Source organism: Pipistrellus hanaki (genome assembly GCF_964339955.1).
Source record: "Pipistrellus hanaki genome assembly, chromosome: 14".
Lineage (NCBI taxonomy): Eukaryota > Metazoa > Chordata > Mammalia > Chiroptera > Vespertilionidae > Pipistrellus > Pipistrellus hanaki.
This window is the reverse complement of record NC_140516.1, coordinates 53,567,609-53,579,812: the sequence shown is the minus strand read 5'-3', so window position 1 is coordinate 53,579,812 and position 12,204 is coordinate 53,567,609. Positions and strand designations below refer to the sequence as shown.

Sequence of the window (12,204 nt, the reverse complement as noted above, 5' to 3'; positions counted from 1 at the left end):
CAAGTCCCCGGCACTGTGTTTGGCAGGTGAGAGAACAGAATCCTGGTCTCCAAGGTGAGACTGATGCTGTAGTGGGAGGTGTAGCACCTGTGACATTGGGAAGCCATGCTTAAGAGGAGCGTGGGGCTGCCCTCTTGCATCCATCTATCCATCCATTCATTCATCATCCATCCATCCGTCCATTCATCCATTAATCATCCATCCATCCATCCATCCATCCATCTGTCCATCCATCCGTCCGTCCATTCATCCATTCATCCATTCATCCATCCATTCACCCATTCATCCATCCATTCATCCACCCATCCATCCATCCATCCATCCATCCGTCCATCCATCCGTCCATTCATCCATTCATCCATCCATTCACCCATTCATCCATCCATTCATCCACCCATCCATCCATCCATCCATCCGTCCGTCCATCCATCCATTCATCCATCCATTCACCCATTCATCCATTCATCCATCCAACCATCCATCCATCCATCCATCCTCCATCATCCATCCATCCATTCATTCATCCGTTCATCCATCCATCCATTTGTCCATCCATCCATCCACCCATTAATCATCCATCCATCCATCTATCCATCCATCCGTTCATCAATCCATTCTACTCTCACTCTCCTTACTGAGTAGTTGCCAAGTTGCAAAGTGGGTAATACACAGTTTTAAGAACATTTGCAGCTAATATCAAAAGCATCGCTGGGGCCGGAGAGGGTTGGTTCAATACTGCATTTACTCAAAAGCCCATAAATACGTTACACGGTACATAATATACACAACACAAACCTGACTGGAACAACAAAACATTCTACTAAGAAAGAAAGACCGCCCGGAGGGCCCGTGCCCGAGTCAGAGGCCCTCGTTCACGTCGCAGAGGCATGGCGGCAGGGAGTCGAAGTCGGTGAACAAGGGGCACTCCTCGCAGAACTGGAGGTTGGGGTAGCAGCTGGCGGTGACGGACGAGGCCGTGATCTTGTCCTGATTGACCATGGACGGGTGGTTTTTTAAGGCCAAACAAAAAGGCGGTTTCGAAGTCCTTAAGGAGAGACAGACACACGGGCGGTTAGAAACCTCTCTCGGCCCGGCCGTGGCCCTGTCGGAACCGCAGGTCCGGGGGCCCCGCTGCTCTGCCCTGGCCCAGGCTCCGGGTCACGTGCTCCAAGCCGCCAGCAGCCAGGTCAGACCCGGCCCAGAGGGGGCCCCGGGGGCTGAGCCCCAACTGCGGAGCCCGGGTGGGGCGGGCGCCCCTCAGCGGCCCCGGGCTCTGGAGCTGACCTAGTGCACGGCCTTCCTACAACAGAGCGCCTGCGTTTGAAGGGTCCTCTCCCCCAACGGAGTGACCTGTCTGAGCTCCCCTCCCTTTCCTGTCCCCTGGCTGTTCGACAGCACCGCCCCCCACTCCTCCAGGCACCTCCCTGTCCTAAGGCCACGGGTAGGGCAGGAGGGAACCCCAGGAGCTCTGAGCTCGGGCAGGGGAGACCAACCGAGCCCGGCCTCTGGGGGAACTGAGGCAGAGGCCGCGCCCGGGACACAGGCAGGGCCGGCCAGGGTGAGTCCCCGCCGAGGGCAGCTCCCCGAGGCCCCGGGCAGTGGACAGGGCTGACCCTAGCCGCCCGCCAGGCACCTCCCTGTGAGCTCCCCGCCCAGCCCCGCGGCAAAGCGGCCAGGACTCCGTGCTCCCCTGCCTCGGCCTCCTCCCAGCTGCCCCGGCCTGACCCCCAGGTGCCCGTGCGGGGGGGCGGCACTCTTACAGTTCACTTACTTCAATGCCTTGGCCACTTTGAAGTAAAGACAGCTGGTGACACATATCAGCGCCAGCAGGGCCACCAGGATCCCGGCGCCGATGCTGATCATGACGATGGAGTTGATCTGAGAAAGCTTACCTGGAGGAGACGGGCAGGTGGGCAGTGAACAGGCTCCCCTCCCCCCCCTCCCCTCCCTCCTCCCCCCACAGCCCGGCAGCCGCCTCTGGGCGCTCCTCCCAGGAAGGAAGAGTGAACCCCAAACCACAGAGCCTTCTGCGGGGAAACATGGCCGAGGGGCCAGGGAGGCCTGGGAGACACACGTGCAACACCCAGAGGAAAGGAAGGAGGGAGGGAGGGAGGAGGAAGGGAGAAAGGGAGGAAGGGAGGCATGGAGAGAGGGAGGGAGGGAGGGAGGGGAAAGGGAGGGAGGGAGGAGGAAGGGAGGGAGAGAGGAAGGAGGAAGGAAGGAAGGGAGGGAGGAAGGGAGGGAGGAAGGAGGAAGGGAGGGAGGGAGGGCGGGCGGGCGGAGGGAGAGAGGGAGGGAGAGAAGGAGAGAGGGAGGGAGAAGGGAGGGAGGGAGGGGGGAAGGAAAGGGGAAGGGAGGGAGGGGGAAGGGGGGAAGGGAGGAAGGGAGAAGGGAGGGAGGAAGGGAGGGAGGGGGGAGGTAGAGAGGGAAGGAAAGATGGAGGGAGGGAGGGTGTTGAGAGGGAGGGAGGGAGGGAGGAGGAAGGAAGGAAGGAAGGAAGGAAAGGAGGGATGGAGAGAGGGAGGAGGAAGGGAGGGAGGGGGAAGGAAAGAGGAAGGAAGGGAGAGAGGAAGGGATGGAGAGAGGGAGGGGGGAGGGAGGGGGAAGGAAGGAAGGAAGGAAGGAAGGAAGGAAGGAAGGAAGGAAGGAAGGAAGGAAGGAGGAAGGAAGGAAGGGCTCGCCTCCTCACAGGAGGAACCGGAGCGAAGGGAGGAACAAAGGTGAGCAGGTGCTTTACTCCCAACACCTGGGCCTCAGACGCGCTCAGTCAGAGCGACAGCCGCTCACTGTACGTGAGACGTAAGCATCTCCTGTGGAAGGACGAGGAGAATCGCTTTTCAAACTGTTGCATCCGACAAGATGGAGAGCACACCACCCTTCTGTGATCCTGTTTTAGGAGAGGTTTCCCTTCTCCCCGACACCTGCCTGTCTCCCCCCCCTTCCCTTCTCTCCCCAGACCCGGCACCGGCACCGGAGGGCGGAGAGAACAGCACCCGCGGGAGCCACGCACTGTCTGTGCCGTCCGAGTCGCCCCTGCAGGGTGGGTGCCGGCAGAGAAGGAAGCACACGGCTAACACGAACTTCAGGGCCCAGCACATCTCGTCGGGAATGCAAGCCCCTCCGCTGAGAAAGGAGCCTCTGACTGTCCTCGGGGGTGGCTCAGGGGTCCGTCTGGAGCGCTCGCGGCCCCACCGGAGCAGCAGAATGGACAGCCGCTGTCCCGCTCGCCCTCCATGCTCATTGGGCCGAGGCTGTGTGACATCACACTGCAGGCAGCCTCGCCCGCAGTTCCAAATTCCGCTGTGAGCACCCTGGGAACCTGATCGCCAATCACCACTGTGGGTCACTCCACCTCCCCTTCCGGGCGCTGGGCCCCTCGGAGAGCCTTTTAAGGTTTGACTGTTGGTCAAAAGCAAATTTGTGTTCCAAATGAAATACAAGGACAGCCCTGACCAGGATGGGTCAGTGGATAGAGTGTTGGCCTGAGGATTCAAGGGTCCCAGGTTCGATTTCGGTCAAGGGCATGTACCTTGGTTGCGGGCACATCCCCAGTGGGGGGTGTGCAGGAGGCAGCTGATCGATGATTCTCTCTCGTCGATGTTTCTGTCTACTCCTCTCTGTAAAAAAAAATCAATAAAGTATTTTTTAAAAAGAAATGCCAGGTGAACCGTGAGGAGACTAGTGCCTAAAAGCTCAGTGAGGAAGGCGGCCGGGCGTGGTTTGGGCCACACGAGGAAGCCGTACATCATCGGAGCCGTTTACCAGGATCGCACACAGCTCTCTGCTTCCGAGGACCACTTTGTGGCTAAGACACAAAGGTTTGAAAAAGCAGCTGGAGAGGACACCAGCTCTAACGCAGGCTTCTCTGACTTCCAGGTCCCCGCACTCAGCAACGTTGGTTAAATTAGAGGAGGGAATTGCTTTAATTCCAGAGGCCATTCCTTGTTGGTCTGGCCAAACCCTGAATGAGGCCATGAAAAGCAGAGGAGATAGCAACAAAAATAGTGGCGTAAGCCGAAACCACTTTGGCTCAGTGGATAGAGTGTCGGCCTGCGGACTGAAAGGTCCCAGGTTCGATTCCGGTCAAGGGCATCTTGACCTTGTACCTTGGTTGTGGGCACATCCCCAGTAGAGGGTGTGCAAGAGGCAGCTGATCGATGATTCTCTCTCATCAATGTTTCTAACTCTATCCCTCTCTCTTCCTCTCTGTGAAAAATCAATAAAATATATTTAAGGAAAAAAATAGTGGCATAAGCCCGGCCGGTGTAGCTTGGTGGTTGAGCGTCAACCTATGAACCAGGAGGTCAGGGCTCGATGCCCGGTCAGGGCACAGGCCCGAGTTGTGGGCTGACAAGAATGCCAATGTGGCTGCGTAGACAAATCCTTGGTGCCTGCTACGCAGTAGGCGTGCGATTCCGGGGCAGAGCCTGGGGGTGGGGGGGACTAGGCGTGCGATTCCGGGGCAGAGCCTGGGGTGGGGGGACTGGCCTCCGGGAACGGGGCCCAAACAGCGCTTCCTCCCTGGCGTCTTTAACTACGAACCCGCCTGCCCCTGCTGGCTCCTCACACAAACCCACAAGGCCGGCACTGAGTGTCCCTGGAGGCCGGGCGCTGGAGCAGGCGTGAGGGAGGGAGAACAGAGTTCAGGTCTGTCCACCCTGTGTCTCCCCCTAAACCACCTCGGCAGTGTGTGCTCGGGGGCATCTGGAGACCCGTCAGTGTGAGCAGAAACATCCCACTGGGCTGCAGTGTCTGAGGCAGGGCAGGGGCAGTCCTTAAGGCTGTGGGGACAGCGCAGGGAGGGCAGGGAGGAGGCACGGGAGGGGGGAGGGGGCGGGGGTGGGGGCGGGGGGAATGCTCGGGTTTCCCTCACCTACAGTGGTGCAGATGGTCCTTCTGCAGCACTCAGCTCTGACCAACACCTGGCAGAGAGCGGTGGGTCTCGTTTATGAGTATCTCCCATGAAGGTAAGTTCCAAGTTACCACATTCTTGCTTTCATGGATTATCTTTTTGGTGCTTATCAAAAATGTCACTGCCGCCCTAACTGGTTTGGCTCAATGGATAGAGCTTTGACTGAAGGGTCCCAGGTTCAATTCTGGTCAAGGGCATGTACCTTGGTTGTGGGCACATCCCCAATAGGGAGTGGGCAGGAGGCAGATGATGGATGTTTCTCTCTTCATTAATGTTTCTAACTCTCTAACCCTCTCCCTTCCTCTCTGTAAAAAAAATATTTTTTTAAAAATGTCATTGCCAAATCCAAGGTCACACAAATTCTCTATTTTCTTCTCTATGTTTTATATATTACATTTAGGTCTATACGTCATGTTCCTTTAATTTTTGTATAAAGCATAAGGTATATGATGACTTCTTTTTGTTTAAAAAGTTCCCCTCTATTCCTAATTTGCTATCTTATCTTGAATGGATATTAAATTTTGTGAACTTTGGGTGGTGAATACACAACATAATTTACAGATTGTGTAGTACTGTATGTCTGAAAGCTATATAATTTCATTAACCAATGTCCTCCCCCCCAAATAATTTCAATAAAACAAAAATAAAAGATGCCAACGAGAAATTTTTTCATAATTTCATATTTACTGAAGTTCATTAGAAATCATGTAAATATAACCTCCTAAAGCAAGTGAACACTGCAATTATCAAAAACTAAAACTACACTGTAACTGCAATGCTATTTCACTAACAGGAAATGAAAGATACCATGGAGATACCCGCACCCAGCATTCCAGGTTACACTCCCGCCTCTGGCCACAGAAGCCTGGGGGAGTGGAGGGAGGCAGCAGAGTTTGGCTGGGAGCGGGCTCCGGGGCTGAGCGTCCCCCTGGAACCGGGAGGTCACAGCTCCACTGGGGGCCGGGCTGCGGCTCCATCCCGGTGAGGGGCGTGCAGGAGGCAGCTGGTCGGTGCTTCTCCCTCACCCCTGAGGCCTCTCCGCCCTCTCTCTGGGGTCCATGTGTGTGTGTAAAGCAGAAGCCGCTCTCCCTCCCCGCCTGGATGGACCGGGTCACCCGTCCGCCCCCTCCTCCCTGCACCTCCCATCCGGGTGTGAGTCCTCCCGCCGCCCGGCCACGCCCGGCCGCCCGGTCCCCCTCCCCGTCCCGCGTGGCATCCACGTCCCCGGAGGCCGCGCGGGCAGAGGGGGAGGAGGGAGGACCCGCCCCAGTGCGCCCGGACGCCCGCCGCCAGCCGGGGGGCTGGAGTTCTTCACCCGAGGAGCCGCCCCGCCCGCGGCCTCCCCGCAGCCCGCCCCGCGCGCCGCCGCCGCCGGCCTCTCCCGGGAGCCGCCCCGAACCACCTGCTCCCCGCGCGCCTCCCCCGCGCCTGCGCAGAGCGCCCGCGGGAGGCCGAGGAGCGGTCAGTGCGCATGCGTCGCCCTGGAGGTCTGGGGGAGCATTGGACCGTCTGAAGCCGGCCGGGACGCGCATGCGCCGCTGCTTAAATCGGTTCTATCCCCGCAAGTCAAGCCGGAAGTCGAGCCGGAAGTTGCTGGGCGTAGTTCACCCCCCCCCTCCCACGCTCGGCCCCGCCGGAAACCGGAGCGCCGGAGAGAGGTTCCGGGCCAGCGGAGCCTGGCCGGGGCCAATGGAGACTGAGCCTGAGGACGAGCGGTCGGCCGGACACCCCACGCTGGCCTCCTCCTGGGACGCCGCGAGCGGGGCGCTGGGCCGGAGCCTCCGTGTCCGCGGAGCCCAGGACTCGGACTGGGAGGAGCTGCTGGCGCCGCCTGCCTCGGGGTGCGCGGGGCCGGCGGGCGCGGGGGTGGCTCCGTGGCGGCCACGCTCCGGGGAGGTGTGAGGGGACGTGGGGCCGGGAGGGGAGAGCGTCCGGCCCGGGGCCGGGAGCCCAGCCGGGGCCGGGCTGTGCGGGGAGCCGGCCGGACACGCGAGGGGTGGGGCGGGGGCGGGGGCGGGGCGCCGGGCGCGGGGCGGGGGCCTGGTCTCGGGGTGGCAGCCGCTCCCCCATGTCCTCCCTCAGCCCTGCAGGGCCCTGTCCCGGGCCTCGGCCTCTCCCCCACGAGCAAAACCCTCCTGTGCCCCAGAGGCGGACACTGTCCCAGCCCTCGGGAGCCTCCCTCCTGGAAATCTGGAAAAAGGTCCTCTGTCTTCTGGCCTGTTCTGCTCCCGCTCCTGCACAGAGCATGGCCCCTGAGCCTTATGGTAACCGAGAAGCCACTGCAGGGGATGGAGGAAGACGTCCCTGATCCAGGGCGAGAGCAGGAAACCCCGTGTCCGAATGCCTGATCCTCAGAGGAGGGTGTTTCCCCATTGTCTCCTTTCCTTCTGTTTGGTTTAGAGAGAGGATGGCGGGAGGGAGAAGGGGAGGAGAGTCAAAGAGAAACACGCAGATGGTTCCCACCCTGACCTGGGCCTAAGTTGAACCTGCAACCAAGGTCCATGCCCTGGACCTGCGACCTCAGTCCCTGCGCTGGTGCCGCCGCTGAGGAGCCGGGCCAGGGCTGCACCGCCCTTTCTCTGTGAATCTGCTGAGCATGCGTTGGCTGCTGGGAAGGTGTGTGACCCCAGAGGCCAATGGAAGTGAATGGAAGTCAGCCCCGGGCCCGATCGGTGGGGCAGCAGCAGGGCCGAGGCCACACTGTGATTCTGCCACTTCCTCCTCAGCCGGGACCTGGTGAGTCTGAGAAGGAGCCCCAAGAGCCCAGATGGAAAGCCCTGCTTCCTCTCCCTGAGCTGCGCCCCGAGCGGAGGTGAAGAGATCGTGTCTGTGGGCATTTTAAGTTCAGCAAGAAACATGGAAGTGTACCTGGGCGAGGAGTACTGCGGCACCAGTAGGGGCAGGAGTGTTGGGAACGTGCTGGACTCCAGGTGTGTGACTCACGCGTGCAGGGTGCTTCTGAGGGTTTCTGTGGGCCCAGCTCTGGCAGCACCTCTTGCTTCTCTGACATTGGCCTTAGACCGGAGTGGGAGGAGCTAGAAACACCAGGAGCCTGGGAGTGCAGGCCAGGGTCCTGGGCACAGTCTGGGTCAGCCCTGTTGCCTTAGCAACTGGAACCTGACGGCTGGTGGGAGGGGGGTGAGCTGGGGAGGGTCCCAGCCAGAGCCTGGAAGAGGTTTCTTCTGATTCCCTTAGCTCACAGGGGCCATTTCCAACAGTATCTGCCCATCAGCCTGGGGCTTTGAACATGCCTCCTGAAGGAAGCCCTTTGCAGACAGTGCGGGCGCCCAGCACGGCCATCCCGCACACCTACCCGGGGGCTATGCTTTTTTATCTCAGAGAGGAAGGGAGTAGGAGAGAGAAGCATCAGTGATGAGAGAATCCCTGATGGACTGCCTCCTCACTGCCCTCTCCCAGCTCATGGAGAAGCACTGTCCTGGAACCCTTATGTCTAAATGTGACCGTGCACAGTGAGCATGTGTCCAGCGGACGTGGCTAGTGGTTGGGCATCGGTCCACCCATGGCTGGGAGGTCACAGTTGGGTTCCTGGTCAGGGCACATGCCTGAGTTGCTGGCTCCATCCCCAGTAGAGGGCAGTCAGGAGGCAGTCCATCAGGGATTCTCTCTCATCATTGATGTTTCTCTCTCTCTCTCTTCCTCTCTCGGGAATACATTTTAAACATTTAAAATAATTTCTCAATTTTAAAGAGTGATAATGTGTGAAAACAAAGAAGTCCATTTTTATTTTTTATTTTCAGCGAACAAGAAAAAATTATTTTATACAAAAATTTTCTAAAACTGGAGCCCACTGCACATGCTTGTAGAATAAAGGTAAGTCATGACTAGATCTGAACTAAGTTGGAAACTGCAGTTGTTTTGTTCGGTGCACATGCATGTTATGTGGGGTTAGTAATTCTCGATGTTCTTCCTTAAAACTGGCACACGTGTTAGCTACGGCCGGGCCAGGCCACGGACTACGTTAACACAGTTACTGCTGCTGTGCTCTCCGGCTTTGAGAAACTCAGTTAAAAATCATTTTTATTTTGTCATAAAAGTTAGGTGCCAAGAAAACCACAAGCAGATGTGGGACCAAAATCCTGAGAAAAGGACCCAGGGAGGGGATTGCAGACCAGGGCAATCACCTAAGTATGTAAAACGTTATTTTACATGTGATTGTTTAGTGTGGAAATAACTTTTTTACCTAAATGGTTGAGTATTTGTCAGACTCTCCCTATTCTAGCGATCCTGTTACCTAGGTAACAGCAGGAAGTGACCTGCAGTAGGATTATTGCTCCACGTGGTTACTTTCCCGAACTTGTGTTCTCTGCAGCTGCTCTCCTTTGGGGAAAAGCCCTGTGTGTTCGTCAGCCAGGTGGTGGTGCACGTGCGGCCCAGCCTGGCCAAGCCTCCCGCCAGCTCTGCTGCCCCGGGGCCCAGGGTGGACCTGGAGAGGGTCCACAGCCTGCTGGCGGCCATGGGGTCCGCGCTGTCCCCGGGGGCTGAGCAGCTGATGAGTATGGTCAGATTCCAGCATCAGGTGAGTTTCCCTCCCTGAGTCGAGAAGGCAATATTAAATATGCCAGTGCAGCTTTCCCGGGTGTGCTGGTATCGACTTCAGTATTTTCTGGAGGAAAAACCAGTCAGGTGATAAAAGCCCAGACTGGAATCCCGTGGCCTCCCTAGCTGTGTGACCTCGGCCCGGTGACCATGACCTTGGTCTCCTCAGCTTGCTGGTGGCAGTCATTGCAGCTGCCTTCGAGGGGAGGGGGGGGGAGTCGGGGACCCAGCGGGAGAACGCCCGGCTGATTCTAAATGACTGCCAACTGCGCTCGGTCACTGCCATTGACAGCTGTTCCCTGTTCCCTCAGCGCGGCATTCCCCTGGGGGAGCAGCTGCAGGCGGTTTTGGGGAGCGCTGCCTTCCAGCGAGTGCTGGGCCTGCGGGCCTCGGCGCCCTCGGGAGCCTGGGACAGGCCGCCCTGCGCCCCTGCTCCTCTCAGAGCCGGGCCGACGGCGGGACGCGGGATTGAGGACGCGAACGCTCCCGGGGAGGAGAGCGCACGGCCCCCCGCGGGAGGGCCCCCCGCAGCCCTGGGAGAGAGGGACACCGCGCCCCCGAGCCTTCCTCTCCCCGGGGGGGAGCTGGACCTCCAGCCGGCGGCGTCTCTCCTACCAAAGACGGCGAGTGCCGGCCCCGGGGCCCCCGGCCCCCAGCTGCTGCCCATCCTCCAGGACGTGTGCGGTCAGGTGCGCCGTCTCCGCGGGGCCCAGGACGCCACGTGGCCGGGACACGTCCCCACGCCCAGCGAAGGCGGCCTGGGTGCAGGGTGAGTGTCCACGGGGACTCGGCGGAGGGGGCTGACGTGGACACTGGCAGGGACACAAAAGGCTGCTGGCTGCTGGCTGCTGGCTGGCTGTCTGGGTGGCTGTTTGGTTACCGTTTTCGCGTGATGGTTGTGTTTGGTCTTTCACTTCGCTCGTAGGATGGGAGAGCAGCCCGCCTGCTCCTACCTGGAGAGGATTCTGTCTAAGAAGCTGGAGCTGATGGAGAGGAGGCTGATGGACCACCTGGAGGAGCGGCTGCGCGCCCTGCAGGAGCACCTCGACCGCCAGGTGGCGCTGCTGGCGCGCGCCCTGCTCAGCCCAGGCTCCCCTCCCCTGTCCCCGCCCCCGGGGGTGCAGCTCCCCCACTGTGACTCCAGGGACACACTCTCCAACGGGGAGAGATAGGCGCTCGGGGCGCCGAGCACGCAGACATTGTGACCTATTTATTACCACGCAGCCCAAAGCTGGGCAGGTGTTTCTGTCAGTGAGGATCAGCATCCTACTTGCATCAAGTGACCTCAGCGTCTCCCTGTGCTTGTGACGTGACCCCCGAGCCGCCCCTGAGAGCGGATGACTTTCCTGTGCTTGTGACGTGACCTCGTGCCCCCGTGACGTGCCCCTGTGCCTGAGTGTGTGCCTGGTCGGGTCAGGTGTTGTTTGCTTGCAGTTGTTCGCTCTGACACAGATCTGTGTCCCCTGGTGGTATTTCTGGTGTTTGGGATGGTTAAGGACTTCCCACAGGGTGTGTGACAGAGTGTGTTTTTGTCTGAAAGGCCTTCCTTCCTCCTCGGAGTGGGGAGAGGAACGGTGCTCAGAGGACTTGGTGACGGTTTCTGATTCTCTTGCGAAGTCGGACCTCTGTGCCCGTGGACCCGCACTGGTGCTGCCGCCCTGAGCACAGCAGGCTGCTCTGCAGAGGGGACGGTGGCACCGGCCCCCAGCGTCGCGGTGAGGGCAGGAGGGCCGCCTCGCCCGTGGGGCTGTCGCTGTGGGTTTGTGTGGCCCGGGAAGCGGGACGTTACCTTGTTTTTCTGCACCTGCGAGCCCTGGCGGCGGAGTCCCGGCTCGCACTGCGGGCGGGTGTGGAGACGGCAGTGCTCGGTGCAGCCGCGTGTCAGGAAGCGGAGCTGTGCATGTGCTGAAGGTGCTGTATTTGTATCTGGAATTAAATGCGTCCGTTTTGGAAACCACGTGAATGAGTAGAAGTGCTTTTTTTCCGTGGGTCTCGGCGTGGGAACCCGCTCCCCTTCCTGGTCCTGTGCAGGGGACGGGCAGCCGCGTTCACAGTGTAGCTACAGGTGTGTTTCCTTTGTCCTTCTGGAGAGGTCTGTCCCTCAGTTCAGTTTTGCAGCCTCCGGTGTGCAGCGTCTTCATTGACGTGGCAGCCGGGTCACCACGCTCAGCGCACGGACCACGGACGCAGTGGATGCCGGTGTGGAAAGCAGCGCTCGCTCCTCCCGCACGTGTCGGGAAGGAACCGAGTCGGGCAGCAGTGTCAGCATCTCACGGAGCGTGTGCCAGCACGATAGAGCGTGTTGGCGGCTTCCCTGCTAGGCCGTGCAGTCCGCAGGTTAGGACTCGGATCGCGTCTCTGCTGGCAGCAAGCAGCTGGTCCCAGGCCCGGGGGTGAGCCCGGCAGCTCCTATCTGGCCAGGTGTCATCTCTGCCTCGTCCACAGCTCCCCCTGCCTGTGCCCAGGACTCTCCCCTCCCCCTTCCCCTCCTGCTGACCTGGACCTGCCCCGCCCCTGCCGTGAGGGCCGGTGCTGCCCGGGAGGGTCCCCCTACGGAGACCCTATCCCTCCAGAGCCAGCGTTGGGCTCCGGTCCGGGAGAGACAGGCGCCTGGGCAGACGGCGGGCCCTCCAGTCAGCACGGGCCACGGCTGGGAATCTGTCCTGAGTCTCATCGAGTCCAATCGCAGAGTCTCGGGCGCAACCAAATCCCGGCAGGCCTTCCCCGGAACGTTT

The 12,204-nt window shown here is 59.8% G+C and overlaps 2 protein-coding genes across 3 annotated transcripts; one reads left to right on the top strand and one right to left on the bottom strand.

The window, feature by feature from the left end:
- Positions 1-733: 733 nt before the first annotated feature.
- On the bottom strand, positions 734-5,746 carry LOC311632785 (protein FAM24A-like). Its single transcript, XM_084904642.1, has 4 exons — positions 5,731-5,746; positions 4,874-4,922; positions 1,772-1,892; positions 734-1,045 (listed from the first exon to the last, which is right to left on the bottom strand). The coding sequence occupies exons 3-4, from the start codon at positions 1,861-1,863 to the stop codon at positions 859-861; spliced, it is 279 nt and encodes a 92-aa protein (XP_084760768.1). The 5' UTR covers positions 1,864-1,892; positions 4,874-4,922; positions 5,731-5,746; the 3' UTR covers positions 734-858.
- A 681-nt stretch (positions 5,747-6,427) lies between these two features.
- On the top strand, positions 6,428-11,426 carry LOC311632722 (ATPase PAAT-like). Of its 2 annotated transcripts, none has more exons than XM_084904476.1 (6): positions 6,428-6,753; positions 7,639-7,842; positions 8,671-8,743; positions 9,243-9,449; positions 9,781-10,238; positions 10,395-11,426. In XM_084904476.1, exons 1-6 carry the CDS (start codon positions 6,443-6,445, stop codon positions 10,639-10,641), a joined length of 1,500 nt encoding a protein of 499 aa, XP_084760602.1. In that variant the 5' UTR covers positions 6,428-6,442; the 3' UTR covers positions 10,642-11,426. The 2 variants fall into 2 exon arrangements, with proteins under 2 accessions (XP_084760602.1, XP_084760603.1); XM_084904477.1 differs by lacking the exon at positions 6,428-6,753 and adding an exon at positions 6,935-7,528.
- Positions 11,427-12,204: the final 778 nt, after the last annotated feature.

Bases quoted from the DNA above. Each gene is read 5' to 3' on its own strand.
- LOC311632785 (XM_084904642.1), bottom strand. From the start codon at position 1,863: ATGATCAGCATCGGCGCCGGGATCCTGGTGGCCCTGCTGGCGCTGATA. The intron at 1,046-1,771 runs GTAAGTGAACTG...TCTCTCCTTAAG, and splicing joins AAAGTGGCCAAGGCATTGAA to GACTTCGAAACCGCCTTTTT.
- LOC311632722 (XM_084904476.1), top strand. From the start codon at position 6,443: ATGCGCCGCTGCTTAAATCGGTTCTATCCCCGCAAGTCAAGCCGGAAG. The intron at 6,754-7,638 runs GTGCGCGGGGCC...CTTCCTCCTCAG, and splicing joins CTGGCGCCGCCTGCCTCGGG to CCGGGACCTGGTGAGTCTGA. The intron at 7,843-8,670 runs GTGTGTGACTCA...TTTTATTTTCAG, and splicing joins GGGAACGTGCTGGACTCCAG to CGAACAAGAAAAAATTATTT.